This window comes from Electrona antarctica, assembly GCF_951216825.1.
Source record: "Electrona antarctica genome assembly, chromosome: 24".
NCBI classification, from domain to species: domain Eukaryota; kingdom Metazoa; phylum Chordata; class Actinopteri; order Myctophiformes; family Myctophidae; genus Electrona; species Electrona antarctica.
Genome location: NC_136803.1, coordinates 24,400,230 through 24,416,793, shown reverse-complemented (window position 1 = coordinate 24,416,793; position 16,564 = coordinate 24,400,230). Strand labels below are relative to the sequence as shown.

The following is a 16,564-nucleotide window of genomic DNA, read 5'->3' as shown; positions in this document are numbered from 1 at the left end:
TGTTGAAACGACGTCATTTCCTGACGTCGGTTGACGGTCTAATTTTGGTCTAGAACGTACGTCAAAATGACGTCATTTGCGTACGTCTTCCAGACGTCAACGTCGGACGTCAACAGGACCTCAAATTCTAGTCGAAATTCGGTCGATTCTACGTCGAAGTGACGTCAACATGACCTATTATTCTAGTCCAAATAACGTAATTTTGACGTCTATATAGACGTATATATATATATATGGCGGCCTCCCGTGGCCACAAGGGGTACTGCATTAATTATCAGAAAAGGAGCCAGTCTGAAAATACAGTTTATGTATAAACTGTACTTGCATGTTTTCAGACAGTGGCTCCTTTTCTGATCATTTAACATATTGCTCAGCAGCAATGTCAATTGTATACACATTTGAATGCTGCTAAGCCAAACAAGTTAAGTTATGGGAAAATTAACTTTAACATATATATATACACACACTTCTGAAAACTGGGATTACAGTTATGCACATTAACAAATAAAATCACAAGTCAATACATTAAATCAATTCACAGTCATGCACAGGTTAACAAATAAAATCACAAATCATGAAATTAATCCACATTTTTCAATTTTATTTTTTTCTGCACCCAATGCATTCTCAATGGCAATAGCACAAACTTTGGCATGCTACTAGTCCTACATACGTACACCTAGAAACCCCTTTCAAACCTATTTAGGTTCATCTTACGGTGGACATGTTTGCCCTAAAAGGAATCTTTGAAAAGTTTCATAGTTTTGGAAAGTGCTTTCAAATTTGAGAAATGTATAATGAGGCTCAATGGCAGATATTGGCAATCACTTTCACCTAGAAACTCCATTCACACTTTTTTTTTTATAATTCAGCTTACTGTGGAGACACATGCTGGAACCTTTTACTTCGAAATGTTTGAACAAAACAACCGAGTAGCGCGCTACGAGCGTGTAGGTCTGCTATTTTTGAAAAATCGAAGAACGACTGACACAGAAACATAGCTTTTTCATAAAACTGTCAGGATTTAGAAGACTTTATAGAATCTCAGGTCAAATTGGGTTAATGTGCCTCATGGTCCATGCCCTTTGCCCCCCTTCCTTTGCGGAGCATGTTTTAGGTGGACCCCAATGTGGTCCTTTATGTCGTCCTCTTTGGCCCCTGGCTGTGCCTTCAGGACTGCTTCTGCAGAATAAGAAATCACATGTGAATTAAGGCACGATGCGTAAAGTAAATGTTTTGCCACTGAAATTATTAACAGGTTAGGGGTGCTTTAAAGGTCCGCTTCTCCCCCGTCCCTTTCAGGTTGAATCGGCACATCAGGCTGTTACTCATGAGCCTGTAGAGAAAAAAAAGTTACATCCATTAAGGATTATTTTTTGTAAACATGGCATAAAACCTTAACTTTTATACAGGTCCTTTAGCTCACACCAAATAACTGTTCAGACATATTTGAAACACTGTATACGAAACACTGTATACCTATTCAGAACTTTGTGGACGCACTCCTTGGTGTCTCTCCCCCCAATGCGAGAGAGTTGCAGCACCTGTTGAATAATTAAGTTCATGTAAACTTCATAAAAACAGTGTGCAGGTGCATATTATACTGCTTTATATGCTGTTAATTACTCTCTTGGCTATACATACCAGGGTTTTGAAAGCTGCTTCATCACCTAGGCGTAGCTCCTCCCTGTCGAACTCCTCCAGGCCGTCCATCGTCTCCACATGACTGGTGGAAGTCTCTGGTTCTGCTCTTGCATTCCGGCGCAACTCGTTCCTGATGTCGACTAAGATGGCTAAGGACTTCCTCTGGTATACTGAAAAAAGGAAATACATTTATATGAACACAAATTTAAATGTTCTCCAACATTCATAGATATCACCCTACAATGATACAAAACACTGATGTTTGAAGTGGGAGGCATACTTTGGTTCGATATATCATTGGTTCAAAGGAGCATTGCTCTGAGGTGCGCGTTAAGGTTAGGTTTAGGTGTGCTGCCCCGTGGGGGGTTAGGGTGAGGGTTTGAGATAGGTTGTCGTTATCGGACCAATGATATGTCGGACAAAACGCATGTACACGTTTGAAGTGCAGTTTGTGTCCTGATAGGAAATGAGCAAATTATAAGTTCTTAATCTTGACCAGTGACCCGTCCCCTTTGAAATAGCTCAGAACTTACCTGCTGTTGGCCAAGGGAAATTGCTCTGTGACCATGCGTCATTCTCCACTGCTGTTATAAAAATAAAGGTACTGTATTAAAACTTCCCATTAGATGAGAAATACAAGTCTGGCATACTGTAACCAATACTACTTCATCTTACGTCTAATTATAAAGGCATTGATTACTTGAACTCACCATGCCCGACTGTGTCCCTGGATCTGTCAGATCTGGACCTCTGACGGTGGGACCTGCTGTCACCATGCCTGACTGTGTCCTGGATCTGTCAGATCCGTGGGACCTGCTGTGCACTCTGGATCGGATAGAGTGTGTGGACTGGACAGAGTGTGTGGACCGGACAGAATGCCTGGACCGGATAGAGTGCCTGGAGTCACAGGAGTCTTGGCTCGCACTGTGCCTGGAGTCGAAGCTGGATCTAGACCTAGGACATTAGAGGTTTAATTAATTATTAGACATGTATAAAACACCATGTCACACTGAAAAAACGTTGACAATCACACCCGATACAAATATAGTTCAATGCACCTGCTGACACGTGGCTTTGGCCAAGCTCGAAGCTGTAGGAAATCCCTAGACCAGCGATAAGGGTAAGTCAGTCGATAAAGGTAAGTCAGTCGCTACTGTGCCTTACACGTACCTGGAGCGATGGTCATCATGCCTGCCGGAGATTTTATTTGCATGTTGAGCTCCTAAAGAATTCACAAATGGTGAGATTAAACATGGCTGATTAGTAAACAAAAGTAAAAACATTTTTAAAATGTGACAAATACTCACTGGATGGTGATGTGCTCTGGCGTGATCGGTGTGACTCTGAAAAATAAATAAAAAAATCTTAGGTTCCAAATATTATTTTGTAAACACATGACTGTATACAATGTGATGCATACTCACTGGATGGTGATGTGCTCTGGCGTGATCGGTGTGACTCTGAAAAATAAATTAAAAAGATCTTAGGTTCCAAATATTATTTTGTAGAAACATGACTACATGTGATGCATACTCACAGCCAATGTTCCCCCTAAGGTGCGCCCGTGCGCGCGCGCGCACATGGCCAAATGCTCTCGCGCACAACTGAAATCTGTCGCGCACAGACACCGACGCTGGTGTAAAAAAAAAGTTTTCTTTAAAAACAAAAAATTGTCTCCCCCCCGAGTATCATCTACATTACAGTAATAATACCTATCCAGAGTCGACATTTGCCCACACTTTATTTCTATTTACTTTACAGTTTATTTAGATTACACAGGCGAGGCGACAGACAGGTCTCCTCCCCTCCTTTTTTTACTCTTTGGTCTCCTCTCCTCTCCTCCTGTGTATGACTGTGCCGTCTGCGCGCAGTGCGCGGCGAGTCGGGACCTTAGAGGTGGAGACGTAACAGCAGCAGCAGTGCAGTCAGTGTTAATGAAACCCCAAGAAGTTAAGAACCAGGTAAGATCGCGTTGCACCTTGGACCCGTGCGTTGATGGGACATTTAGATTTAAAAGGCGAACGGATGGAAGTGTGGATAAAAGATAAAAGCACGGCTGTGCGCAACAACAACGAGAGGGGGACTAACGTTAGCTTCGCATTAGCTGGTGTGTGTGTGTGTGTGTCTGTGTGTGTCCCAATAAAGTTTTTACGTTTTCTCATGCCCCCCATGTAATGCACAATTGAGTATTCATATAACAGTCGTTCTCAACCTGTGGGTCCCCACATGATTTGGGGGGGGGGGGGGGGGGGGGGTCCCCAGATGACAGTGAAGTGACAATTTAAGGACTTTTAAGACTTCTATAATACCTCAAAGGCTCTAAAAGAAAAAGACTGCATGAAAAGTAATCAGCAAACTATGCTATAAAAACTGGTCAAACATTGGCCAGATTATTAAATAATAAAGAAAGAGGCAACAATTGTGAAAATAGACGATCTACAAGTTCACAACGAGTTTGTAGATCGTCTATTTTCACAATATTTATCTGTGGAACCATTCTGTTGCTTGTCTTGGTGGGGGGTCCCCAGTTCAAAGATTACTTTGGGGGGTCACAGCTTGAAAAGGTTGAGAACCACTCATATATACTAACTGAATATTCCTAAAATTGCTAGCCTACCACCTTGATAAAATACAAATGTTGTAACTTGCGTAACCTTAAAATCCATTTGGAAAAAAGAAAAAAATCACACCTGTGTGAAGTGAGGGGCGCTCACTTCGCATTATCTAACGTTTGGATAGTTGGTGTCAAGGTGATGTATGATTGCTCAGTAGTTGCTGATGTCTGCTCAGGAGGTTTGAGTGTTTGCTCAGACCGAAAAAAAATTAGAGGGAACATTGCTCACAGCTTGTGAATGGTAATGAGTTCTACAAAATGCAATTTATTTTATAATTTTTATCTGACGATTTTGCAACCCAGTTTTTTCACCCAGTGCCAATTATCTAATGTAATCCTGGGCGCTACACTTCCTCTGCCAACCTGGGGGGGGGCAGCAGACTGAACTCATGCCTCCTATGCATGATGAGTCCAAGCTGCTTCTTTTCACCTGACAGGGGGGATTTTCCCTGGCCGCGTGGAAGGAACACGTTATTCCGACCAGTTCCTTTCCCTTCCATCAGGTGGCCCGGCTGGCCAGGGGGAGGTAGTTTTAGAGACCAGGATTACTGCATGTTTTTGTGAGGGTACCTACCCTAGGGGACACGGGGAGAACATGTGAGGGTACCTACCCTAGGGGACACGGGGAGAACATATGAGGGTACCTACCCTAGGGGACACGGGGAGAACATGTGAGGGTACCTACCCTAGGGGAGAACATGTGAGGGTACCTACCGTAGGGGAGACACGGGGAGAACATGCAAACTCCACACAGAAAGGCCCTTTAGCCAACCCCACCTCGGGCACTGATGACGCAGAGGAGGGAACACGCCCCCAGCGTCCCCAACGGGAATCAAACCCAACCGACTGTGCCACCGTGCCCCTTACAAAATGTAATTTAAATGTGTTGGTGCAAAATAAAGTCAATACTTACGGGGTGTCGACATTGTCCTCTTACGGGCTACCTTCTGTGAGCCTAGAGAAATAGAAAAACAAATCTTAGATTCAAAATATGCAGTTAATAGGTTTCTTACAATGCAATGCATATACTCACTGGGTGTAGAGGTGTGACTGCGCTGCGATCCTTCATTCCGGCCAGAGCAAGCAGAATCTGAAAAACATTGAGCTTTTAACTATACTTACTCACTGCTTGTGACTCATGGTAATTATATACACGTACTGAATGTACAGTAAATGTGTTGTACAATGGAGAAATACTCACTGTGTGCAGACCCCGCAGCATGACTAAACTCGGCCTCTTCGTCATTCAGCAGGACATCTAGGGAGTCTAAAGGCAACATGAACAGGCTGATTCACACATGTTTCAAAGTGTATAAATCCATTCCAAAATAATTCACAGGCAGTTATAACACCATGGTCATGAATGGACTTTAAATGTCAACGGGAGATGTTCACTCACGTGGAGGAGTGGACATTTCCCTGCCCTGAGAACTCTCTGCAGGCTTCACTGGGAGAGACATGGCTGGGTTTTTAGAGTCTGAAACATAAGAATCAGCTTGTAAATGATTTCACGTTGTGTGTACCCAATACATTAATATACCATTTAATATAACAGATCAATACTCACTAGCACTAGGTTCTTGGCTGGACTGAAACTTCTGTGGTGGGACAGGGAATGAGGGCAGCTTCTTACCTATACAGATGCAATATAAAGTAAAACATATCAAATATAATACAAAGAAAATAGTTTATTTCTTTTACATAGTACTTTAAATGGAATAGAGAACGTTACCCTTCACGATGTTGGCCTCCTCATCAGATTATGTTACAAAAGAAGATATAAAACATGGTCTACATGTGAGGCCAACTTTCATTGTTCCCAAGGCTATGCAGTGCCCGATGGGCACAGGTCTAGTATTTACAAATTACTTGAGAAACCTACCAAACGTGTCTACATAGTTATTATCTTTTCTCTTAGTAGCTATCCTCTTGCCTCTTCCAGCATCCGCAGCTTCTTCCTCCTCCTCTGCATGGCTGGTCATGACGTATTTCTCACAGACACGTTTGTTAGCTAAAAGTTAAACATTGATTTAACCATTTTCACTTGATTCTTGACAAAGAAAAATTAAATAAAAAAGACGGGAAAAAAAAGAAACTTGCCTGAAGAAATCTTTTCCTTTACCAACTTGTACGTGTACCAGTCCTCCTGAGGATCCATTCGTTTCTTGGATGCCTTTTCAGGGTTCTTGTTTGGCCATCTAACGACGTTACGGTTAGTGTCAATCCAATTACTTGGTATGGTGGCCTCATACTCAACTTCATTCTCCAGCCACACTGCCCTGCTATACATGAACTGAAAAGGACAGCACACACATTGCAAAGTTTGCATTAGAAAAATGACAAACCATAATCTCACAGGCTAAAGTCCCATCTGCATTCTTCTGTCTAACAAAAGCAAATTTGTCGTCTTTCAGAAGAAAACAACTGTCCTTTTCTTTAACAGAAACAATTGCTTTAGGATGCATTTTGCTAGTGTTCAATTGTGAATGTTCAATTTCTGACAAACGCCTGGTGACTTGTTCCAGGGGACTTCTCCCACTCCTCACGGGTTTCTGGATTTGTTGCAGGTAGTTCTCAAAAGGAAAACAGGAAATGTCATTTAACGAACAGTTGAAGTGGCTGACATCTTCATGGAGATGAATTAGTCCATGTACATTGTATACAGAAAAGGTGTTGCCATAAAGGTCAGGACAGCACTTGACAAAGTGTTTTATTAGCTCTTGAGCATATTGCAGGTAAGCATTCCTAGTCCTCTCATCTGCCTCCAGCATTATTGACATGGCTACCGTGAAAGACAAGAAATGTTTGTACATTTCAGGGGACAGCACCTTTTTTAGTACCACAGGTCCTGTGTATAGCAAAAATTGGCGTAATTCAGTGGCCTTCCACCTATCTAGCTCCTTTAAACCCCGGGGTTGACGCGCAAACTCACTTGGCATCTTGCCTCTCAGTGCAATTAGTTGTTGGGATATTAAATCCTTCTGCCTCACAGATAAACGACAAATCTTTGGACCACGGGTCAAGAAATTTAACATGCGTCTAACCACGCCCAAGCTGACCATGTGCATGTAATCCAAAACAAATGAGGTAACACAAGGTACTCCTGCATCAATTAGGGGGCTAGCACTAGTTTGATGGTTGCTGTACTCTACTCTAGAAAAGGCTTCGTCTGTTCGAGAAGTACAGTCCTGTTCAATGAAAACCATTCTTCTCTCAATTAATTTACCTCTGACGTTACATCTTTCACATGCCTCATAGGAATTATGACCCTTGATAGATTTTAGATATGCCCTTGAGCGGGAGGTTGTGCCTCCGCCCCTTAGGGCTGAGGGCAGCCACGGTGCACTTTGTGCCTCCGGCTCTTCTGAACATTGCATTATCTGTCATTCACAGTCAAGCACTACGTGAGCGTATCACTGACAGCGTCAGTTTGCACGTTCCACATTGTTCCAGCGAATAATTCCGTCTGTTCACACAGCAGAATGTGACGAGACTCTCAGGGGTGAGAAGAACCACCATATGGTTGTATTACGGCATGGCCGTTTAAACACCTGGGTGTAATTCTGTGGGTGGAAACCGGTTACCGAAGCCACGGAGTGAGATTCCTGCTCATCCAGAGGTAATCATGTGGCTAGGCCAGGGATCTGGCAACATGGCGGGCCGCTGTCCCACACAAGGACAACACAATGGTCACCCAGTTGGTTCTCATACCGTTCATCCCTCACACAATAGGCCAGCAGTCCCTCCACGGGGGGTGGTACTGTCTGCCTTAGCAAATTAAGCCCGTGGACACTTGGGCTGCAATGGCTTCTCACATGACAGCATTCTTGCTGTTAACAGTGTGAGCCACAAGAATGTCCCTGTCAGTGCCGCTTCCTACATGGCAATGCTTAGGTGTTGTTGGCACCAATCCCTGCATTTTGCCCTACGGCCTGATTGGATGGGAAGCAGGGGGCCCTTCCGCAGTGCTTTTCTCAGGGCCTTAAATGGACCCAACTGTCTTATTGGCTTGTGAAACAATCCAGCAGGCATATAGGTGGGCAGGCAGGCCAGCCCCAACAGGAATATGTGCACATTCCACACAGGGCCTCGCTGCCGCATGGGCTTACAGTGAGGTGCCCTTCAATCTGAGATCTGTGGGACAGCCTCTTGATTACGGATGGAGCCCGAAAATCAGGTCCATTACAAACCCGGTTCGGCATTTATCGAGACCCGAGTATCAATAAGCGTTTGGCTTGTCAAGCCTCTCATCGGGTATAGCCGCAGCGGCTGACGTCATGGGCCGCTTGCTATAAAGGGGGCTTGGACGCAACGGGTGGTTGCGTGGTTCGTCATCGTTTGCCGTGGTGGAAGTATGGTTGAACGGGTGAAAAGTTTGGTAACATTAAAAAAAAAGACAAGAGGGGAGCTAAATGCAATAATGTAGCCTACCACAGTTGTTGCATGCACGAAAGGGAGCATTTCGACAATGCATACACATCTGTCCATAATGCATTGTATTAAACCCAAATGCGATACCTTTGCATGTCTGCACCGAGTCGAAACAACACGGGAGCCGTCAGCTGCTGCAGCGGAACAAACATCTTCCACCCAACGCATGTTGTGCTTACCGTGCTTGCTGCCCAAGGCAAGCACGGTAAGACGTTGCCATAAATTATTAATCCAATTCATAATAATACGTTTGGGAAACTCAAATCTCCCTGCCATAGAGTTACAATACTGTATCTCCCGCAAATCGATTGAATAGTCTCACATAATACGTGACGTATTCAATGTGCAACTTCTCAGTCTATCGTTGCCGAAAAGGCAGAGCTAAAAGCTCACAATGCGGTGCAACCAGACGCGTTGTGAGCTTGTAGATTGGCTATTTTTGGTGCGCGACACTGCCGTACGATGATGTATACATTTCACTTTTAAAGTGACGGTACACAATGGACAGTTCCCTCTGTCTGTTAGAAAGGTACTGTACAAGGCCTATAGTAAAATGTAGTGCAAAGGGATGTCTTGGTTGGTTAAAATAAAGAGAAGATTATTAAAATGTAATATGCATATATATATGTAACCAGGCAAAATGAGATAAGCACCGGACACAAACTAAAATAAAGGGTTTTTTATTCTGGGCAATAACTACTTCTGTGTTTGTCTCTTTGCGGCTCAATGAGCACGACTATTGTTTCACAGTGCACAGTAAAAATCAGAACATGACTTTCTTTTATAGTGCAAAAATAACTGCAGTGTACAGGACCACACACCAACTGGAAATCCTCACTGACACATGAATACAAACAGAAAATACAATCACATGTTGCATTTACAAAGTGCTATCAAACACATCTTCAGAAAAGTAAACAAAAATACAACATAGTCAAACATCACACATGTGGTTAATAAACCTACATTCAATCCATTTTAGTTCCCAGACTCCAAAGGATCAGTTTACAGCTCCCAGCTCAATCACAGCTTCACAATAATAATCTGTTAACATCCAATGAAAACCAAAACATTACAATGTAAAACTTAACAGTGTACCTCCATACATCACTATGGTTGATAATAAATCACCATTTGTATACATAGTTACCTTGATGATATATATTTATCTGTCCACAACAGCATGCATGAAATACCCTCATGGATAATCTCTCAGCATCTGACTTTACTTCCTACTTCCTGCTTCTGCATGCTACCTTCCTGCATTGCACTACCAAGAGCACTAGCACCATCTAGTGGTAGTATTTCAGTATGCTTTAGACCTGGCTACATCAAATTGGCAGTATTTCACCTGGCTACATATATATATATATATATATATATATATATATATATATAATATGCATATTTTGTTTCTGTGTGTGTGTGTGTGTGTGTGTGTGTGTGTGTGTGTGTGTCTACACCTTAGAACTGTTTATTGGCATACAAACTCTCACAACTGGCCAATAGAAATAAGGTTCTGTTCTTTCCTCAAAATAATAGCAAATGCTCGATAGTGGGCTCGATAAGGACCCGGCTCAATAAGCCTGCTCGATAAGGTGATCGGTATCAATAAAACCTTAACGAGCTCCATCCCTACTCTTGATCGACGCTGTCAGCATGTATCAGGTTCTACCATATGTGGTATCAGTGTGGCAGCCAGCACCCTTCTCACTGTTGTTTGCTTAGCTCCGCATAAACGTGATGGGAACTATGCACAAAAACGAAGGCCATCCACTTTTTTACTTTTTTACATTCTGGTTCTGAGAACAGGGCCTCAGCAGTCAGCTGACCGAGTGTTCGGCAGGCTGACTTGAGCGGGAGCGCAGGCCCTGCAGACTGCAGTAATCTGGTTACAAAGAAAAGAAGAGCATTTCCTGAAGGGTGCCCTGAGGCTCAGAGGAGCTCAGGTCCGACGGTCGGTCGGTAAGTCCGACGAGCGGTCGGTAAGTCCGACGGGCGGTCGGTAAGTCCGACAGTCGGTCAGTCGGCCCCATGGTAACTCTGTCATTTCTCAACCGTTTTGGATGGAGGTGGGCTCGGTCAGTCGGCCATTTCTCAATCCCTTTGGACGGGGGTGAGCTCGTTGGAATCATGTCGCCCCCCTGGGGGTGTTTGTGGGGGTCTCAAGGTTCCGGGACCCCTGGGGACCCCCCAGGGACCCCCCAATGGTAACTCTCCCATTTCTCAACCGTTTTGGACGGGGGTGGGCTCGTTGGAATCGTGCCGCCCCCCTGGGGGCGTTTGTGGGGGTCTCAAGGTTCGGGGACCCGCCCCATGGTAACTCTCCAATTTATTAACCATTTTGGATGTGGCTGCATGGGCTCGTTGGAATTGTGCCGCCTGTTTTAAAGGTTAAAGGTTTTAAACACTGCCATTAATTCCAAACTGCTGGCAACAAAAGTGAGTACACACTTCAGTGAAAATGTCCAAATTTGGCCCAAGAGTCAATATTTAGTGTGCCACCATTACTTACCATCAACGCCTTCAACCTTCAGCCAGCAGTTTGGAATTAATGCCCATGTTTTTTCTATGTCATGTCTACACTGATATCCAAGCTGTACAATGACTATTTTACATTGTATCAAGGTCTTGTTTCTTCATTGTTCGCACATGAAGTGACATTTTTTTGTATTAGATATGCGAGGGGTGGACTCAATTTATAAAATATGAAATGAACTGAAGACTATATTGATTTGAATAAAAATATGTTTCCAAATGTATGAAGTGTCAACATATATTGTTGTTTTCTCAATAGAGGATGTATTTCACATTTAATTTACCACTTGAATGAGTTACCCATGTTAACGGAGCAGAGGGGAGACGGCAGACAGAGAACCTGTCGTTTTTAAGGGACGTCACTGCCTTTACGAGGCTACGAGCGCCGACTTTGAAGAGTGGAATTCTCAATATACGTCTGAAATGTCTTTATTAGGAACAATCCCTTGAGATGAACCATCTCGTTTTCAAGGTGGTCCGCGATTCACAAAGTACACTTCATACATAAAGACACTTTTTACAGACAATTCAACCAGACAAAAACAAGACAAGACAAAACAATACAATTCATAAATAAACAAAAACAAACAGGAAAAACAAAAAACAAAAACAAAACAACATTTCACATAACATGGACATAACGTAGACATAACACATGGATCATTGCATCATGGATCTATTACATTGATGATTAGTGAAAACATGAACAGGTAGTCTCAAGATGAGAGGACAGCATAGTTTTAAACAAATGAAAAGATGTTATTGAACGTATATGGACAGGTAGATTGTTCCAGTCACAAGGAGCTTTGAACATGAATGATGTTTTGCCAACTGATGTGGGTATGTTAAAGTAAATCTGTGAGCAATGTCTAAGTTGATGTGTAGAAGTGTATGGTATCATAAGCTGTTTTAAATACTGTGGATAATTGAAATGAATGCATTTAAAGATGAACTGCAGCCAGTGCTGCTGTCTTCTTGAGGTGGGAGATGGTAAGTTGAGGTTTTCGTACAAGGTACAGTGGTGGGTCAAATATGGGCAGTCAAGGACAAATCTGAATAAACGGTTATATACTGAGTTCAGGGGAAGGTTTGTTTTAGTGGCAGTCTGATAAACTACATCTGCATAGTCAAGAATTGGTAGTATGAGTAACTCGTTTTTTTCTTACTGTAAAAGAAAAACAGTTTCTATTACGATATAGAACACCAGTACTAAAGTTGATTTTCCGTACTATGTTATCTATATGACATTTAAATGATAGATTTGAATCGAGCCAGAGATATTTGCATTGTTCAACTCTGTCCAGTTGTGTACCATCAAGACAGGATATATTGAATGAATGATTGTTAGTTTGTGCTTTAATGTTTTGATTAGTCCCGAAGAGCATAGTGTTTGTTTTGGTTTTGTTGATAAGTAATTTATTAGATATAAGCCATGATTCAAGATAATACAAATTTAGTTGCAATGTCGACTGAGTTTGTGAAAGGTTAGTTTGTGAAGTGTATATGACAGTATCATCAACGTAGAGTTGAACGTTACAACCAGATAAAATTGAGGGAAGATCATGAATAAAGATGGAGAATAGAAGTGGGCCTAGGGTTGAGCCCTGTGGCACACCACGTTCCTGTACTGCTAGATCCGATTTACTGCCCTGAATGACAACACAGTGTTTTCTATTGTGCAAATAGGAGTTGAACCAGAGTAAGGCATTACGTGACATGCCAATAGAGTGGAGTTTGTCTAATAGGAGGTAGTGGTCAACTAGATCAAATGCCTTGGTTAAATCAATAAAGATTGCACCAGTAAGTTTCCGATTAGCAGAGGCAGAGTGTATGTCATTGGTGAGTTTCAATAGAGCAGTAGTTGTAGAATGATTTGGACGAAAACCAGATTGAACAGGTGAGAGAATGTTGTATTTGGAAAGATAATTGGACAGTTGATTGTAAATTAATCTTTCGAAGACTTTTGCTATTGAACAGATAATTGAAATTGGTCTGTAGTTGTTGGGATCAAGTTGATTACCTGCTTTGTAGAGTGGGGTGATACGTGACCATTTCCAGATGGAGGGTATGTCATGGGTTGAAAGAGATAAATTAAAAAGGTCGCAGAGAGGGTACATGAGAATGTGTTGAGCAAGTTTGAGAAATTTGGCTTCGACGCCATCTAAGCCAGGACTGCTGCAGACTTTGAGGTCCTTAATTGCATTCAGGACTTCAACAGGAGTAATTCTCCTGAAAGAGAATGTGCTATGGCAAGGTAGTGTATTGGTGAGAACATAGGGATCAGTTGTAGGAGTACAGACTGAGGAGAAATGTTGGTTGAAAGCTTGAGCTACTAAAAGGGGATTATGTAGTATGGTGTTATTGACTTTTAACTGATTATGCTGAGTCATGGTTTTGTCAGGTGCATTGGTTAATGTTTTAATTTTTTTCCAAAATTGTTTAGGATTTTTAAAGTCATTGGTAAGGGATTCATTGTAATATTTAGATTTTGAGTTTCTAGTCATGATTTTACTTTTATTTCTCAGAAGTCTGTATTTCTCCCAGTCAGAAGGATCTCTTGTCCTACGATACACAGCCCATGCTTTATCTCTCTGCCTGAAGGTGCTTATAAGATCAGATGTTATCCATGGAAGATGGCTACCCTTGACTTTAATAGTTTTGAAAGGGGCATGTTTATCGATAGTTTTCGTGAGTTCTGAGTGTAAGAATGTGCATGCGTCGTGAACATTTGAAATTATTTGTTACCTGTCCCAGTTAATTGAAATTAGATCATTAATAAATGCGTCAACATTGATTTTCTTATCTTGTCTAATTTGGATTAATTTAGGAGGGAGTTTGGATAACTTAATTTTCCAAATGCAAAATATGGTGCAATGGTCACTGAAGCAGTCAGACATAATCCCTGATTTAATGTATCTGTTCAGATGTGAGACCAGAATCCAGTCAAGCAAGGATTGACTTGTGGGCATGACCCGAGTGGGCTCACTAATTAGCTGTGTTAAATTCAGATTCCTAATAGTATTCTTAGCAGTATTCGAAGATCTATCTGCCCAGTCCTTATTAAAATCTCCCAGAAGTGCCACCTCGTTTTTATCCTTGAGAGAGTTAATAGTGGATACAATGCAGGAGCTGAAGGAGGTCTATAAATGTTTCCAATTGTGATATATTTGCTCTCATGTAGGATGGCTTTCAAGTGTACAGGCCCAACTGTGGGTACAACTAGCTCAGAAGCTAGATTAGATGAGACATATGTGACAACACCACCGGCCCTTGTACCTCTATCTGTTCTATATAAGACATCATTTGTTGATTTCATTGTTAGATATCTTGTTATTGAGCCAGGTTTCTGATAATGTGATTATATTAGGTTTATGTTGTTCAACCCATGGCCTAAGTAGATCAATTTTATGTTTAAGGCTCCTGATATTTACATGTATTATTTTAAGTCCTTTCACACTATCCATCATGATACTTGATGTTTAAGAGTACTGCCACACAACCATTAGCATAGATCACAAAGTACAATGTGTTAATGAGAAATACATGTATAGACAAGACGATTAGACAACGAGCAAAAACAAACACATAGACAAAATGAAAAGGTAACGAAAAAAACAAAAAACAAAAATAACCCAAGACCACCCCATTTACCCTTAAACCCATAGGCCCAAGGATTTGGATGAGTAGCCCAAAGTTAACCACATTTCCCTAGCCAAAAATGAGAAAAAATATATATAAATAATAAACTAAAATAAAGAGAAGTAATAATGATGGGGAGAGAGAGAGAGAGACAGAGAGAGAGAGAGACAGAGAGAGAGAGAGACAGAGAGAGAGAGACAGAGAGACAGAGAGAGAGAGAGACACACACACACACACACACACACACACACACACACACACACACACACACACACACACACACACACACACACACACACACACACTCTGACAGTCGCTGAACGGTGCAGTGATATGTCTGAATATTGTAGATTGATCGGTGGCGGCTGGGAGCTAATGCCTATCCGTAGACTGTTCATCAAAGACGAGAGAGAGAGAGAGAGAGAGAGAGAGAGATCAGATCTCATTCATCAATCAATGTCTAAGAGAGTGTCGTGTCTGATCAATGGACAGGATGCCACCGTCGGGACAGAATGATGCAATTCAGACAGTCCAACAAGGTTTAACATTGGTACCTTTATTATAATATATATTGAACATGGTTAAAGGACAAAAGGGAAAAGAATGGGGTTTGGGAGAGGGAATGGGGAGAAGGGAAGGGGAAGTCAGGATCAGGGTGTCACAGGAGCAGGATCAGCGGGAAAAAGGTGCGGTTCATGCCATGTCTGTCGCTTTCATACTGGGCTATTACATTAGTGTATTTGTACACGCACGTCTACTAATTTGTGTGGAAGCGCCATACCGTGTGTAGGGGCGCCATGGGTGTGCGCTTAACGTTTACTCTTAACCAAACATCGGTTCAAGATTGTTTAAACATATCCATCTATGGATCTCGGTCATCATAGCTTTGCGTGCGCTAGAGTACATGAGAGTGCATGTGGAGCACATCCTGTTTGAGGGGTCCCACATGAGACCATCCATATTGGGCAATGTATATGTGTAGGTGTGTGTGTGTGTATCGGCCTATGCTACGTGTGTGTGCGGCGTGTGTGAGGTGTGTGATGTGTGTGTGTGTGTGAGGTGTGTGTGTGTGCGTGTGTGAAGTATGTGCATGAGTTCATTGTATATGTTAAGAGAGTGTGTGTGCGTGTGTGAAGTATGCGCATGAGTCCATTGTATATGTTAAGTGATGCATCTGGCTTAACTTATGGCTGCTCTGGACCCTAGGTCCCGGGCCTCTTATGGTGTTATCATATGACCGGTGGGTGTGTGTGTGTGTGCGTGTGTGCGCGAGTGAGCGAGTGAGTGAGTGAGTGCGTGTGTGCGTGTGCGTGCGTGTGGTTCTAAATTACACGACAAGAGAGTGTGGAGAGAAGAGACAAGTGAATACATACGAAATGGGTGAATGAGGGAGAGGTAGTATCCAATCCAAGTCAAGGTAAGACTTGTATGCAGCGTTCTGCATAGTGTTTTGTTCAGATGCGGCCCCGGGTAGTCATGGCAATGAAGACGCGCTGCTGACGTCATCAACAAGCGGCAATGTTTACAGCAGCTGAGGAAGCATGCTGGAGAGTGAGAGTCTGTGGGTCCGGGTCCTCCTGAGCATCGTGAAAGATTTCTTCGCCTCCATTCAGCCAGTATGTGATGCGGGTATTCCTGTACAGATTGCCATCGATGTAGAGTTTATCAACGAATAAGCGAGCATTCCTTTCGCCTTTC

The 16,564-nt window shown here is 42.5% G+C and overlaps 1 protein-coding gene across 1 annotated transcript; it reads right to left on the bottom strand.

The window, feature by feature from the left end:
• Window positions 1-1,793: 1,793 nt before the first annotated feature.
• LOC306917590 (uncharacterized protein) lies at window positions 1,794-5,935 on the bottom strand (the record flags this gene model as incomplete). Its single annotated transcript, XM_079495886.1, has 10 exons — window positions 5,826-5,935; window positions 5,658-5,735; window positions 5,460-5,525; window positions 5,292-5,348; window positions 5,172-5,213; window positions 3,069-3,104; window positions 2,952-2,987; window positions 2,815-2,866; window positions 2,355-2,598; window positions 1,794-1,814 (listed from the first exon to the last, which is right to left on the bottom strand). The coding sequence occupies exons 2-10, from the start codon at window positions 5,716-5,718 to the stop codon at window positions 1,794-1,796; spliced, it is 615 nt and encodes a 204-aa protein (XP_079352012.1). The 5' UTR covers window positions 5,719-5,735; window positions 5,826-5,935.
• Window positions 5,936-16,564: the final 10,629 nt, after the last annotated feature.